The following is a 16,846-nucleotide window of genomic DNA, read 5'->3' on the forward strand; positions in this document are numbered from 1 at the left end:
GAGATTTTCAACATTGAAGTCAACCCCAGCTGGATGGATTTAATCATCGAGTACAAGCTTAATGGAACGCTGCCAACAGACAAGGTCAAAGCGCGGCAACTCAAGCGAAGAGCAACCCGCTATAACATCCAGAGTGGCAAGCTTTACCGCCAGGGGTTCACTCATCCCAACCTCCGGTGTCTGACCCCAAAGGAGAGAAAAGTAGTGATGGCAATGATACACGCCGGAGAATGTGGAAACCACTCGGGCGCCAGGTCTCTGGCCAATCACACCATGCGGTAAGGCTACTTTTGGCCCACGCTCGGCGACGACTCCGGCCAGAAAGGTTTCCATATCTTGCCACAAGTGTCAACAATACACTGACCTCCCCCATGCCCCGGCAGAGCCCCTTTCAATAATTATCGGCCCATGGATTCACTCCACGTAGGGCCTAGACTTACTTGGCAAGTTCCCAACCGCTAGGGGTCAGTTTAAGTACATCATTGTCGCCACAGACTACAACAGCAAATGGATAGAGGCGGAACCGCTGACGACAATAACTACCACGAAGGTAACTCATTTCCTCTGGAAGAACATCTATTGCCGCTACGGCGTCCCCCATACAATCATCACAGACAACAACACACAGTTCAACAACAAAGAGCTCATATCTTTCACCGCCAACCTAGGCACCAAGATGAGCTTTGCATCTGTCGCTCATCCCCAAACCAACGGACAAGTTGAAGCGGCAAACAAGATAATCAAGAAACTGCTCAAAAAGAAACTCGATGATGCCAAGGGTTTATGGGCGGAGAGGCTACCGGAGGTTCTGTGGGCCATCCGGATAACCCTAACATCCATTAAAGGTGAAACACCATTTTGCATGATGTTCGGGACTGAGGCCGTCCTACCCGTCAAAGTCACCCTACCCACCGCTAGAGTCGAGGGCTATTGTTCCAAGACCAATAGCGAGGGCATCAACCTCGACAAGGATCTCCTCGAGGAAAAGCGCCACAGGGCCCACTTGCACAATTTGCAAAATAAACAACGGGTATCGCGTTTCTATAACGCCAGTCAAAGCCCGAAACCTCCAACTTGGGGACTGGGTTATGAAGGAGGTCATTCCACCGCTAACGGCACTCCGTCCCACTTGGGAAGGACCATACAAAATAGTGGAAGTCGTCAACCCCGGTATCTTCGACTTTGTCAGCCCCTGTATCTTCTACTTGATGGACAAGGATGGCGTCACAACAACCCACCCTTGGAATACCGAACTTCTTTGGTATTATTACAAATAGTCATGCCGCTACCCAAGAGCATCTTGACTTAGCTAAATATTTGTGCAATATTTAGCTAAGGGAAGCTATCTGTGAGCCCTTCTAATTCTATTTATTAATTTTGGATTTTCATAGGGTTGGTTTCGAATTTTAATTTTGAGAGTTGGGAGTTGAGCTAGTTCCTGTTAGGTAGGAACTTTTCGGTTAAGTTCGGAATTAATGGTTCTCGTTGGGCTTTAGTAAACTAGTACCAGCTGGGCCTATGGAAGATTTCAGCCCGCCCATGTTGGTAAACGTAGAGAAGGGGTTTAATTGGAACAATAGCCAACTTGAGAGTGCATGAGATAGTTGAGGTGGGTATCTGAAATTGGAACACGTTAGCCTTGGTCAGTCACGCGTCTCCACCTCCTGCCTACAACACTCACCACCTTACCGACAACATCCTCCACCTACTCACTTCCATTTTTACTTCACTATCTTTGCTGAGCACATTCTCAGAAACTACAGACTACAAACACAAATCCCATCTGCATCCACCCAAAAACCCAACTCACCTTTCTTACCCAACCTTAACAAGAACGGAGGAACTAGCCATGGCAACGGGTTAGAAGCCATTGAAGTCCCCATCTTCTTCTGTTGCCGAGTGTAGAAGCTTGGGCTTAGGAAATTAGATTGAGATCAGTTCACTCTTAAGGTAATCTCAACTCATCCCTGGTGTTCACTTGGTATTTCGATTTGATTATAAGACTGGGAAATTTATAGTTCTTCTTAAATCAAGGTTTGGAATTGGGGAAGAGTAGAGAATTGGAGCTGGAGGTTGATAGAAGGCTCTTGCCAGTTAAAAGGTGGGATTGTGCATTACGTTGGGTGAAGGAGAGAGATTTTAGGTGAAGGCTCCTTGACTGGGTATTGATCCAATTCAGGTAATCATGCCCTCTTATTATGAATTCAGTTCCTATTTGGATTCAATTTGAGTTGTTAAGGGAAAACTGGTGTTGAGTTAGAGTTGTCTGGAACGTTTGAATTCATTCTCATGTTTTGAGTTCAATTGATTTAATTATAGTTAGTTTGTTGTTTGAGAGTTGGAGTTAACTTATCTGGGCATTGGAGAATTGTTACGGAAGGTTTAATTAACTTTGTTGGGATTGTTTTGATACTTTGAATGAGGTTGCTGTGTGGTAATTGTAGATTTCGTTGGTTGTGATGATGTTGTTGGGTTTTTATTTCTTGTTGGGTATAATTGCAGTATTTGACCAAAACTAGAGCAAAGTTGAAAGCTTGGTATGGTTTTGAGATTTAATTATGAGCTGCATGTTGGTGTTACAAGATAGAAAGTACAATTGAGGTTTTGGTCAGAAGGTTGTTGGCATGATATGATGCTTAATTAGATGTCAAAGGGAGGTCATGATTATAAAGTTTGGTTTATGCTATGTTTGTTTAACGGTGAGCTTGTCTCCTTGGTGAAAGTTGTGTACTCTATATTGAATTATGTGATTGTAATTCAAAATTGGTCGAAATTGGTATATAGGTGAAGGATAACCGTGGTCTCTAGAGAGTTACTAACCAAAGATTGTCGGGTTTAGGATTTCCAGTTACCCAAGGTTGAGCAACAAAGGTGGAAGCTCGGGGATTGTCTAAGTATGGATTCCAGGTAGGGGGGACTCACCAACGCCTCGCTAGAGTTTACTTTTATTTAAAGTATTGCATAACTTACTCACGGTTTTGGTTTATTTTATTATATTATATTATTTTTCTTTTATCGACACGGAAACTTGTTAATAGCGTGTCGAGGCCGTGCAATACGATCAAGTAAGTTAGATGACTTGAGAGCGAAGGGTGGCTCTGTCTTCCTTGGGTTCGATCCCCTTAACCTCCGGAGGGTTAGTTACGCCGGTCGTCCGAGTACTCCCATTGTAACGATGGACTCGGTACGTGTGTGTAGCTAGGTAGTGAACGCTCTCGCTACGCTTACCTAGTAATCACTCTAATTTAAGGTAAGGTCGTGTAGTTGGTCCGTAGGGACCGGTCATCTGGTTATAGAGATACTGGGATCCCGTCTATGAGTCGCATGTGTTCAATTTTACGTATCTTACTTATACGTTATACGATATATGCATTTCTCATTTCATACTGCGTTTTACTGCATGCTATTTATAAAAACCTAGTGGGGTTGAGCTCCTCTACTGGGTGATGAACGTATGTGATGCTCACCCCTACTTTCCCTCCAGGAACTGAGCAAGAGCCAGCTGAGGACCAGGCTTAGACACTTGGGTGTTGGCATCGTCAAGTTGTGTATATCTTCTTTTGGACTTGATTGTTGTTTTGGCAGGTGTGGATCAGTCTCCCTTCTTTTGAAATTGTGAATGTGACTTGGTTTTGTTGTGGGAACTTTGTAAATTTGTTATTATCCGCCTGCCTATCTTTTGGTGTGTGTTATTTAGTGTGAACTTGAAACCCGAACCTTAGACTCTTGACTTTTGTGGAATGTAAATAAAGTCCTCTTTTGTTGTAAAATCTTTACGCTTCCGAATCGTACTCTCAACCTCAATTGTAAACATTTTTCTCACCACAATTCAAAAGGCCTTGCAAGCTTTTGTGGCATGGGTTTGTGGCACAAGCTGCAGACTTGTGTTTAGAGGCTTGCGGCGCTGTAACGTGATCCTTCCGGGGCGTTACACTATCCAACGGGTACAACCCCACTTTTGTAAACGATGATCTCTCAGCTATCAATGAAACGATGAATTATTCAAACTATTGTTCTCCACAGCACAAAAGTTAACTGGCAACGCCAACAACATTCAGCGGACAACGTCCGCTACATTGTGCACTTGGAACAATTTTAATTCCTTTAATGTTTCATTGACTAACAAAAGTACAAGTCAAAACTATAGCGGTATATACAACATTCAAACAAAACAATCAGGTTATCAACAACAGTCCCACACTCAACAAAATTTTAGAGGCAAATAAAGATACTTCATATATTTAGGGTCGGGACTCCCCACCCAAAAATATTGTTAAGATTACATATGGCAAAACGCCTCTGTGGCAGCAAAAAAAAAAAACAAGCAAAAGCTACAGAGCTACGGCAGGCTTCAGGGGTTGTTGGGAGCAGCAACATTCTCACCATCAACTGGCGGCTGTTGGATGGCCAAACGGCTCGTCTGATAGAACCCGGGAGCTGTCGGACTAGGCGTCACAATGGTACCATCTGCCCGGGTATGTGCAGCCATAAAGTTGGCACGAGACACATCAGAGGCAGTGGCAACAGGAGTCCGTGGGGGACCTTTCGCCGGATACTCACCGCTCTTACCACTTCCAGAGCATGCACCCTCAGGCTGGTTATCAATCGGTCTACCCGCAGGCGCTTCCTGCTGCCCCACCGATCCAGATGGCCGACCCGCTTTGCTCCAATCAATGACACCCTTCTTGTCCAGCACGTCGAAATTGGCAGCGGCTCTAGCCTTTACCTCCTCCGTCAGGGTGTTCTTGAACTCTGTAGACCGCTTATAAGCCTCCACAGTGGCGGCATCTGCCTGACTCCTTGTAGCCCCCAATCTGGCAATCTTAGCCTCCAGCATCTTCAGCTCGGCAGTTTTGGGGGCAGACTCCCGCTGAATGATCTCACAACACCTACCCTTCGCCGCCACCTGCTCCTGCAGCAGGGCCACGTCTTGCTCTAGTTTGGCCACCTGGTTGTTCTACTCCAAGTCCCGGTCGATGGCAACACTCAGCTTGCCCCGCACATCCACCAAGTCAAACTCTGCCTTGGACATTTGGCGCTCGGTTTCCGCCAAGTTCTTAGATGTCTCCTCCAACTCCGTTCGGAGGCCCTTAACTTCCCCCCTCAGTTGTTGCTCAGCGGGAGATGACTTCAACGTCACCAGGAACAATTCGTGGAGCCCCACAGACAGTTGCCCGAAGGTCGAGCTAATCGACGACTACTGGAGGGCCGTCAGCCGCACCGTCCAGTCCAACCCGCCAAACCCTAGCCGAGCGCAGAGATGGAAGAAGAACTCCCGCTTAAGGTCAGTCAGGAATTCCGCATATGCGGCGAAAGAATCCAGACCGCTAGGCGGCACCCTACCGCCTGCATAGGCAGTCACCGTTCATGGAGCCTGCCTCGTTTTCTTCTGTTGCTGGCGCACCCCAATCGGAACTGCGTCGTCCGCTTGGTCACTTTCATCGACATCGTTCTGCTGCCTCTTCCGGAGGATGGGACCTTGAGCAGCACCCTTGACGATAGGCCTCGGCGGCTCTTGAGGCTCCAAACCCGCAATCACAACGGGCTACTCTGGAGGCACTGCCCTCTCATCTCTGGGGCCCACGCCGATTGGCGGGCATTCTCTCCTTCTTCTTCTCGGGAGCAGCTTTAGCCTTGCTCCTGCCAGCAGCCCCACGCTTGGCGCGAGACTCGGGCTGCACTACAGTCTGACCGGCAATAGCGAGATGGGAATGGTGCGGCATCGACATCACCACCTCGGTCTCCGATTAGCTCACTGCCAGAGTTTGTGGATTGACGACGGTTTTCTTAGCAGTCAACCCAGCGACATACATGCCCTCAAGGAAGTTCTGCAGTTCTGCGCTGTCCATGGTTTTATCAAACGCGTTGCTACTGGCTTTGTTACTAGGAATAGGATTTGAACAAACAACCGCACTAGGCAAGTTAGCAAGGAACATGTTAAAAAAAAAAACACACAAGTTGGCAGAAGACACTTACTAGGAAGACCGGTTAGTTTCAGATCCGCCAACAGCTCCCAGCTGGTAAGCAAACGTAGGTCTAGCAGGTTGTGGTTCTGCCAGCACCCTTTGATCCTCACATGTCAACGTAAAGCGTAGGCCCGCTACACAGAAACAGAGACGCTGTCAAATAAAAAATAAATAAATCAAAAGAAACCCGCAATAAATTGGTTAGAGGAAGCAATGGCAACCTTGATAGGCTAGAATTCCGATTTAAATCTAAACGATGGGGTTTCTGTGTTCACCCCCGCATCATACTCCCACCCTGTGGTCGCGATACAGAAGGTCGACTGCAAGGGGGACGTCGACTGCAAGGGGGACATCGAATCCTTCACATTATCGATCAACTTAGGCGCCCCCTGGCGGCAAGTGAGATTCACCTGTCTACTACAGCCCTGGCGCCTCACATAAACTAGTTCGTAGAAGTGCAGCACCTCCACCACGGTGGGACCTTCACAACCAGATAACCGCCAGAGTGAGTTGAGCGCCGTCAGCAACCTCCACATATTAAGGCAAATTTGCCCAAAGGCAAGGTAGAACTCGCAAACCAAAATCTAGAGATTTTGTAGTAGCGGAAATGTTACTCCCTGGCGGAAGATAGCCTCGTGAACTGCAGCATACCCTGCTGGCAGAATTGATGCTTTCTCGTCCCTTATCGGCGTGTGCAACTTCACAACGCCAGGAAGGCGAAACACCCGCTTCAGCAGATTCACGACCGACACAGTCATCGGACCCCCCGCCTCATCAACAGGGGTACCGTCACGGAGAACCCAGGCTGACTCTATCTCCTCCCCACCAACCTCTCCCCCATCAGTGGAGTCGCTAGCAACAGCTCACTAACCTATCCTCACGTTGCTGGCGAGAGCGTTTTCCTCCCCCACCGTCGAGATTTCGGGTTGACCAGCACGAGCCATAACTACTGCCCATGGTATCATTTGTAAATGCTCGATATCTAGCAGTTCCGGCAGTGAGGTTCCTGCAGGGGCAGACGGACGCAACGAGTTAATAAAAATCTTATCCGCAACGCTGGTCGACACATCAGACCCGAAATCCTCAGAGCTCGAGATATCAATGACGCTAGCCATCACAAACACCCTAAAACCCAAGTTAGTCAGTTCCAATAGGATCTAAACTAACCCTATGTCAGATTTCATCCAAGAACACCATGAACAGTTACCCAGAAAACCCAGAAACAACCAAAACAAGAAAACAACATATTTACACCCAAAATCTAGATTCGACCATCTAGCAAAATTACAACCCTCAAACCCTTGCCAAAAACGCCCAAACCAATTCCTAAACCATCCTAGACCCTCAGACACATCACAGAAAGGCAACAGGTACTTCGAAAAGCAAAGGCATTGAGACAACACAAACAAATCAAATAAGCAAGGCTCAGATCACCAACCTGAATTACGTAAAGTGTACACGATGACAGATGCTCATTCTTGCCTTTGAGATGGTCTCTCTCCTCTAAAGATCACACCCTCACTCCACTTGCAGGGGCCGACCTCCTCAACGTTCTCACAGAAGAGCTTGAAGACAACGACTTGGCTTTTGAAGTGCAGAAAATGCCTAGACCCTCTGGGTTTCCCTCTCTTTTATGTCAACATCAAACAAATTGAGGTCGTCCAATAAAAAACGACATCAAACGGGCACCGTACACGTGCCCCATGATCCCATTCACTATCCGGATTAACCGAGGCGTTGCCTTGGTTACAAAATCGATAATTACTCGCATTAATGGCGAAGAGACGGGAGTGCGGAGAAGACGTACACCCACACACCAACCTAATGCATGATAGCCACGTGTTGGGCACTGTTAGACGAAGCGTCTATCCGAAGTAACAGTCAAAAAGCAGGCATACCATTCGGCAAGCCAAACAGTCTCCGCTAAGTGCAACACCGCTAGCGGGACTTCTCCCTTTCATCTTGCAAGCGAGACAGTCTCCGCTAAGCGAAACACCGCTAGCGGGACTTCTCCCCTTCATCTTGAAAGCGAGACAATCTCCGCTAAGCGCAACACCTTCATCTTGCAAGTGAGATAGTCCCCGCAACGCATCATACCGCTAACCTTCAGCGGAGGGACTTCCGCCAACGGCGACTCCAGAGGCAACGCCTCATAATGACAACGACCGCCACGCGGAGTTGCAGTCAAGCCCTCTACCTCCGGAACGAGTAAGGGGACACGCCAACAGTCTTCGACGGCCCTGATCAGGAACGTTGACCCCCGCCACTCGGGTATCGAAGATTTAGCTCTCTACCCAACACCCTCTGCTCAGCGCAGCTCCCCCTCAACAAACAATATGCCGGCCAAACGGAGGCCTATCGTAGCCGGGGAGTGGGGGACTCCCTGGGGGGCCTAGCAGGGGCCCACCCGAAAGGGTATAAAGCGTTTGCTCATAATAAATACATAGTTGACAACGCACTGACACTAATTATGCTTTCGCAAGTCTAGCAAGAATAACGCTTCTAAACCGCTAGGCAACTCCCCAACCAAGATTGCCCTCCTTGACTGGGGACTTAGGGGACTTGTACTTATATGAGCATTTGCCAAGCATAATTAGCTATAATGAGTCACGCTCATGCTACCGCCAGAGGTACCAACAACCACCAATGGTGTGACCTACAGAAACACAGCCAAGCAGGCTATCACCTGAGCCCCGGCTCACCCCCATATCGTCGTGCCAAGAGCGCCTCACTGAAACATCAGAAGCTGGGAATTGAACCATATTAGTCCCACATCGAAAACAAGGAAGAGATCAGCCTCTTCCCCACCTATAAAAGGTTCACTCCTCTCTCCTCATTAATTACACATTTACTACTTACCTATTGTTATTCTGTCAACACAAATACATTGACTGACTTAGGCATCGGAGAAGAGAAGACCGCCTACCGCAGTCTCCCTCTTACGCCCTTTGTATTTCATTTGACAGATAACGGAGGCGCTGAAGAGCATCATAAGTAGCGGTCCGCCCACCTGATCAGCGTTAACCGAGATTTGGCCACCACTAAATCTTAGACATTAACATCAACAAAACAAAATTTCACTCAAATTTGTCCCAAAATCACCCTTGGGGCGCGAGCATGCCATGTTGAGCTTATCAACAAATTACATAGGGGTCATCATTTGGCCCTTAGGCCCTAACCCCATTTTAAGCCTGTCCAATCATAGGGATGAAGCCCCGTCCTTGCATTAGGGTTTAGGGCCCTAACCCCATTATTGATAATGTATTTTTTTGAATATGACACCTGTCCAATCATAGGGCTGAAGCCCTTGTCAATAAAGTTGAATCAAACTGTATCAATAAAATACATTATCACAACTCTCTCTCTAGCCCTAGCGCCGCGTGAGAGCACAAACACCACGAGATAGTTCCCTATCGGCGACGATCTGGGATAGCGCTGGTTTTGGCTGCGTTGGCTTTATGATTACTGTCGGACATGCACTCTAATGGCCGGGGGTGAGGTCGGGAAGGAAGATGGTTGCAGCTTGTGGTTTGGCAGGCTGGTTTTGATGGCAGGCGTGGGCGGCTTTTCTGGGCGTTCGTGGTGGTTTACCATGCAGGGACGGAGCGATCCAGCAGCAGCGTGAATCGTGGGCGTCTGGCGATGGTGTGGCTGGTGGGGCTCGGGGCTGGGCGCTACATGGCAGAAGCTCGGGGCTCGAGGCGGTGCTGGTTTGTGGCGGAGCTTGATGGCGCGGTTCGGGGCGAGGATGGCTGGTGGCGTGGCTGGTGGGGCACGGGGCTGGGCGCTACATGGCAGAAGCTCGGGGCTTGAGGCGGTGCTGGTTTGTGGCGGAGCTTGATGGCGCGGTTCGGGGCGAGGCTGGCTGGTGGCGTGGCTGGTTTCTTAGGCGGGGCTCGAGGGCTGCGCTGCATAGCCTACTGCAGGCGTGGTGGAAGGGTGGTCTGGGTTTGGTCAACCCTAGCGTGCTGGGCCCTGGTTTGGGCCTCTTCTCTTTGGGGCTGCCCTATTGGGCCTTTTATTTAGGCTGGGGTTTTTTTTAGCCCTAAGCCTAACTCTAGGATAGTAATTTTATTACTTTCAATAAGTCCCTAATTTTCGGGGAGCTACGCACTTTTGTGCCTCTAGCGAATCTTCCGGAGTAGTAACGAATGAAGATTCATGTTATTTCGATGTATTTAATGTCAAATGAGTGACCTAGTTCTATGTACCACTGTGGGTACTAACACATCTTTTTATCTGTCTATAGATGGTAGCGGAAACCCTTAATTACCCCATTCAGGTGTTTGATCAATATATTGGCTACTGCCTTCTTTAAAAAAAAAAAAAAAATTTACATCATCACTCAATTTTGTTCCAAACCACCTCAACGGGCTTAGGTCTAGGTGTTAAAGTTCATGCATATAATATATAGACACACAGAATTATTATCCAAATCGTTCGACTGACCGAAACTCAGAAGCGAGAACTCAAAAGGCTGCCCCTCCATCATTTGCAGTTTGTGAGGGTCGGCTGGGACTTCGGCTCAGCAGGTCAGGAGCTTTGTGTTTCGTTGCAAACTTCACAATCGAGTATTTCCAGTTTCTGTTTTGGTTCAGTTTTTTTTTTTCCCTGTACTTCGTTATTGAGTGGATTCGTTAAACGTTTCTACTGATGCAAATTTTGCAATATCCTATCTTCTTTTCTCTCTTCTGTCCATTGAGCATGTCCGTGAAAATAGTGAGTCTGCATCGGGTACTTTTAATCTGAGAATTAAAATAAATAAGAAGGCGCGATATTTCTGTAAAATTGATCCAAGAGAATTATGCCTCCTTCTATTGGATGGAGGTAACTAGAACTTATTAATGTTGCTTTACTCGTAATGCATATATAGGACTTCGTTTTTCTTCCAAGTTGATTTGTCAACTTGACTTGTATAGGTTCGACGGGCTTAGGTCTAGGTGTTTAACTCTCCTTTCACTGGTTTGGGTTTACTACATGTGTGATGTTACAGTTCTCCATGCGTGAAGCCATAGTCAGATGGTTTTCTGAAGAGAGCATGGAGAAAATGGTTGCAGAATTCAGTTAACTTTTGGTTTGGCATGGAGGCAATCTTGTTTTGGAGTTGTTGCTTGGTGATTGGTTGGAGATTCAAATTCCATAGTGGAGAAGGGTGCAGATATTGTGGTAAAAAGTCAGATTTTGGATGTTATCATAAGCACCACTTTCTTCTAACTTTCTGGATATACGTGTTCTTTTAGTTGGGAAGAATACAACGTTTTGTTTTAGAAGCAATTGCTGTTTGCGGGACATACTAGTTTTTATTTTTGATGTTGTGTTTGAATATGACATCTTGGCTGCTATATCTGTAGTCTATATTGGGTAGAATTGAATTTGTTTCTTTAAAAAAAATCTTCAGATCCCCTCTGCTCTCTCGGGTTTTTAATCATGTTGTATGTTATGTTTCATTATCTCTTTACGAATCTCCAAAATTAACATATGCTGCCACAGTTCAGATATCGGAAATGGAAGGGAGAATTTGAGTTGTAACCAAAGATAATCTTGGAGAATTACACTGTCTTGCTTTATTGTATAATGACGTCTTGTCAATGTCTTGTGTGGTGTTGTCTTAACAGAGAAATGGAAGGAAACCAGGCACTAAATAATTTCAAAGTTGGATCTCTGCCCACTTTAATATACATTCCTGACTTCATTACAGAAAATGAAGAAACTATACTTCTAAAAAATGTAACAATCTCTCTCTCTCTCTCTCTCTCTCTCTCTCTCTCTCTCTCTCTCTCTCTCTCTCTCTCTCTCTCTCTCTCTCTCACACACACACACATTCTTAGTATGCTGGCTTCATCCTGCTCTATAGATTTATGATGCCCCTGTATCGAAGTGGAAATCTTTAAAGAATAGGAGGCTACAAAACTGGGGTAAGGTTTTGCTCTATCTTAAGTATTTGTACAGTTGTTTTCAATAGGCTGTTTGACCTGGAAAGCAATGAAGCAAACTCTTGCTTATTTTTCTTTTTTTCACTGTTCTGTGACTAACAGGTGGTGTAGTTCATGAAAAGGGTCTGATATCACAGGATTGTAAGTGGATAAATAATTAATATTGTGATGGTTGCTATACATCATATATCGATAGTGCTCATTGTGTGTTTGAATGCCCCATCCAAATTATTTCTTTGCAGCTCTTTGTTTGAAAAGAGAACAAAGCTTTCGGTACAGCCACTTTCGTACTATCTTACGATTAACCTAGTTTCTAAAATCCAAAAGGCAAACGATGCCAAAGGAAGACAAAACTATTTAAGTCTGTAGGAAAAGTTATTACAGGCTTGAAAGGATATTATTACTTGGAATGTCGAACAATGTATTAGGGATCTAGTGTTCTGACTTCTGATAAACTACCTATTTTTCGGAAATGCATAGATGAGGAGTCACTTCATACCATGAACTTTAGAATAGTTTGGAACTCTCTTGCCAATCAGGTTTGACTCACATTGAACTGTACAGCATATAGTATTGAGATTGGGTGTGTGTGGGTGTTGTGTGTGTGTGTTGGGGGGGGGGGGGGGGGGGGGGGGGATGATATATTATAAATTGAAAAAAATATCAGTGTATGTGGAAGTCCCTCTCTCTCCCTCCGTATCTAGTTTTTCTTCCCATCTCTTTAACTTCCTATCTTTCATTTCTCTCTGCAATCATATAAGCCTTTAGTGTTTTATTTCTATCTCTAGAAGTTCTAGTAATTACTAAATATATGCTCTCTACGTTCCTTTATAGTTGATAATGTGTATTTTTGTGGTAGGAGAGTGGTGTATTACAATTGAATGAAATATGACTGTTTTTGGAACTCTCTCTCTCTCTCTAGTTCCCCCTCCCCTCCCCACCTTTTTTTTTATTTTTTTATTTTTTTTCATTTTAACTTCTTGTCTTTTATTTCTCTCAGCAATGACATTAGCCTTTAATGTTTTATTTTTTTTCTCTAGGAGTTCTTGTAATTGCTAAATATATGCTCTTTACATTCTATTATAGTTGATAATAGACATCCTTTGTCTTCCTCCAGCCAATATAATGGAACCTAGATTCTTCAAGGTGGAAAGGGGTGTGAAATTGGAAGTTCCTGATTTATACCAGAACAATTTCAAATCATGCAGTAACCCACACCCCCCCCCCCCCACGCCCGCCCGCTCCTTCATTCCTCTTCCCCTTTTTTTAGATGGGAAACATAATTTATAATGAAAGAGAAAGAGAATGTACAGAGCAGTCAATAAGGAATCTAAAGAAAAAGCCGAAAACCAAACGACCAACAAGAATATATAGGAAACTAGACAACAGCCTCTCTCCAATATGAAAAAAAAAGAAAAGCTATCTACCAACTTGAATAAACTGACAAGAGTCTGTTTAAAAAAGTCTATCTTAAGTTAGCAAGGGCGGAGCCAAGAGTTTAGATTGGGTGGGCTAACTAAAATTGAATATACTGTAAGTAGACATATGACATATATGCTATTACCACTGTTAGGACTCAATTAATGAAACGAGAAGCCTTAGGAGAATCCTAGCGTTATCTAGGAAAGATGAGCAAAGCAAATCCTTGCCTGATGAGGACTGACATTAGTGGCATCTTTGTAGATAAGTTGGTTACTGAATTCCAATCCAAAGTCTGCAGGGAACTTGAATACCTTAGTCTCCACAATCCACATTAGATCAAATTCCACAAAAGTCATAATTGCATCTGCAAGATGTAAATTTTCTTTGAATGCACTTCAATGCTTTGCCTTCATGTTTGAAGATAATTTGAATGACAAATTATGGGCCTCTTCTAGTAGGAAGTCCAAATATATTGGTGATAGAGCATTAGAGCCATGACTTTAATAGTTCTAGCTGATTAGGCAATTGGTTTCATGGTATAGTAGTATTCATCAATTCTTTTGTTAATTACTTAATTTGTTTGAAACAATAAATTCAGGTGTTTCTCTCCTTGCAGTGCCCTCATGGTTAACAAAGATCACATGCAGGATATATGAAGAATCTGGGCTATTCCCATCGCCAATTAACCATGTCCTTATCAATGAATATCTTCCTAACCAAGGCATAATGGTTTGTACTAAAGCCATCTAAAGCAAATATGGTCATTGCTTTAATTTTTTTGGTTATTTTTTGTTTAACTGTTATTAACATACCCTAAAAGTCAATCTACACCGACTCTTCATTTCATTGTTGTACTGTAATTTTAATATGATAGTTGTCCAGATTACCCTCTTTCGGCTTCCCTTCAAGGAGGTTATTATGGATCATTTGCATAATAAAAGTGGACTACAAGAAAGACGAAATGAAAAAGGGGTGTAAACTCTTAGGGTCTGTTAATAAGAACACCCGTTTTACAATTGTAAGTCTTTTAAATTCTGTTTCAAAATGTGTGGATAAACCTTGCAGAGTGCTGTATGATCCCATATGTTTTTTCCTGACATTGGTTGCAGAATCACCAAAGCTCTTTTTAATTTTGTAAACTGGACTTTCTTACTTTTATTTTATTCTCAAGTTACCTCAACTTTTCCATGTTTTGCTTCACCATAGCTTGTCCTTGGATATCTAATATCTTAGTCCGTTTCTCTTGTCGAGTAATGAATACTAAAATGAGTTGTTGACTTGTTGTATACTATGTCGGGGTTACTCGTTTCCAATTTTCGAGCCTGCTATACTCATCTACATTATTTAGCTGCAAAGTGGATGTGTGCACCTTATCATAGTGGTTGTCTGCATGTAGGGACACCAGGATGGGCCAGCTTACTATCCAGTTGTAGCAATTCTGTCTCTTGGGTCACCTGTTGTTATGAATTTCACTCCCCATTCAAGATTGACATTGGGCGCAGGCACATGTACACATAATGCTATGTATTCAAATTCTGATGTGGGACTTTTCAAGAGTGATACAGATAAGTCGTTGGATGAACACCACCCATTTCCTGTCTTATTGATGCCGTGCAGTTTGCTTATATTCAAAGATAAAGCATACTCAGGTTGGTATACTTTTTCTTGAACTGACCACTCTATTTCTAGTTATTATGCTTATCTTTTCCAACAGAAAATCTGAGCAGGTCCTGCTTGTGATTTCCAGATTACTTGCATGCTATAAACGACAGTGAGGTGCACAGTTATGATAAGGTAAGATTATACTTCTATTTCCCCTTTTGATAGGAAACAAGAACGTTGTTGAAAATAGAGGAAGACAGAAATGTAATGGAAGACTAGTTTTCATACCTGTGCTAAAAGGACCATAATGTAGAAAACACTACAGCACATCAAAGGATGAAAAAAAAAAAAAAACCCCAAAACACATACTTAATCCCTGAAATTAGCTTCTTGAAATTCCTGCAAATTAGAAGAAATTGAAGTCTTAATGAAGTGCAATAATAGTTACTTTCCTGTAATTGATGGTTAATTATGACAAACTTTTTAGTAGTGTGTTGTTAGGCTTAATTAGCAAATGGAGAATTCATATCAACCGGTGCCAAAATGGGATTAACAAGACTTTTAATATTCCTTTTTCAGGTTGTAAACGAAGCACAAGCTCGACCTTGGCAAGGCCTAGATCATCCATCTTCACAGTTGGATGGCACTGTTGAAACATTGAATACTGTGGACCTCAAGAGTATTCATAGAACTACCACTAGAGTTTCTTTAACATGTCGATTAGTTTTGAAAGTTCATAAAAATTTGTTCAGGTTTTAGTCATCGGATAGTGTAACATAGTTCTTCTCTTCTGTTTTTTGGTCTGCTAACATTAAGAGCATTTCGCTCCCGACTGGGGGACAGTGGGAGCACATGATGACTTATTTCATTGCATGCGGGTATTAATTAACATGTGCGAGACAAGATATTTTGTTGCAATGTACTTCATTTTCACTAAGAATACACTTGAAAGAAAGCAGTTTTGAGAGGAACTCACGCCTTCTCTTCTTCTCTAAGAAATATAATGACTATCAATTGTTGGCTTTGTTTTCTTCATCACCCCCTTTCTTTTTCGACACCGTTGTGCTCCTTTTGGGAACTGGTGGTGGCTTCGGCCTTTACCTTCTTTGCCCTTCCACCAGGAAGTGCTGGGGATGAGTAGTTTGATTTTGATCCTATGAAGAAGCTCTATGGCTTAGAATCTGTGATCTTCGCGTGAAGTTATTGAGGTGTCTATTGAGATGGTTTTGAAAAATCACCAATGGTAATTGAGTTATGACTTATTTAACACTTTTTTTTTTTGTTTAAAAACCTTTAGCCCACCCCACCCTTACTTATATCGATCACTATGTTTTTAGAAGTATCATTAACTAGTCATTTTAATATCCATCTTTCACTCTCTTTTTTTGAATCAAGTACGATAGCCCTTTATTGAAATGAAAAAAGTTCAAACATTACAAATCTCTGCTGCAATAGTAGATTCAAGAAAAGCGGGAGTAAACCACGTGGTGTGGTGTGTTGGTCGAGCTGCCTAGTCTGGAACCCTCAGGTCTAGAGTTCGAATCCCAACTCCATCCCGTGGCCAGCAGATTTGAGGGATCTGGGTTAGTTAAAACACCCAATGGTTCGTGCGTCTGCGGTGCAGTGATTAGTCTGGCTATGCTGGGATACACTGCATGGGTGTGTGTGTGTGTTGGTTCTATTGACGTCTTCCACTCAAAAAAAAAAAAAAAAAAAAAAAAAAAAGCGGGAGTAGAAAAATAAAAAGAATCCTGCCTAAGAGTACAGGCATGTGCTGCTAACAGATGCGCAACTAGATTGCCTTTCCGACCAACAAAGGACACACTGACCCCCAGTGATTCCAATAAGCTGCCCACATCATCAAAGAGTCTTCCCAACACCGATGTGTTGGAAGACATGTGTTGTGTAAGTTGCCTCTTCACT

At 44.0% G+C, this 16,846-nt stretch overlaps 1 protein-coding gene across 1 annotated transcript; it reads left to right on the forward strand.

The window, feature by feature from the left end:
- The first annotated feature begins 10,340 nt into the window (after nt 1–10,340).
- LOC112166705 (alpha-ketoglutarate-dependent dioxygenase alkB homolog 6) lies at nt 10,341–15,894 on the forward strand. The gene is made up of 8 exons (XM_024303588.2): nt 10,341–10,498; nt 11,582–11,693; nt 11,821–11,881; nt 12,002–12,040; nt 13,938–14,050; nt 14,718–14,970; nt 15,069–15,115; nt 15,503–15,894. The coding sequence occupies exons 2-8, from the start codon at nt 11,586–11,588 to the stop codon at nt 15,680–15,682; spliced, it is 801 nt and encodes a 266-aa protein (XP_024159356.1). The 5' UTR covers nt 10,341–10,498; nt 11,582–11,585; the 3' UTR covers nt 15,683–15,894.
- Nucleotides 15,895–16,846: the final 952 nt, after the last annotated feature.

Source organism: Rosa chinensis, chromosome 5 (genome assembly GCF_002994745.2).
Source record: "Rosa chinensis cultivar Old Blush chromosome 5, RchiOBHm-V2, whole genome shotgun sequence".
Taxonomy (NCBI): domain Eukaryota; kingdom Viridiplantae; phylum Streptophyta; class Magnoliopsida; order Rosales; family Rosaceae; genus Rosa; species Rosa chinensis.

Excerpts from the sequence above, each read along its gene's own strand:
- LOC112166705 (XM_024303588.2), top strand. The coding sequence starts at position 11,586 with ATGGAAGGAAACCAGGCACTAAATAATTTCAAAGTTGGATCTCTGCCC. Across the intron at positions 12,041-13,937 it reads GGGTCTGATATCACAGGATT|TGCCCTCATGGTTAACAAAG; the intron begins GTAAGTGGATAA and ends CTCTCCTTGCAG. Across the intron at positions 15,116-15,502 it reads AGGTGCACAGTTATGATAAG|GTTGTAAACGAAGCACAAGC; the intron begins GTAAGATTATAC and ends TTCCTTTTTCAG.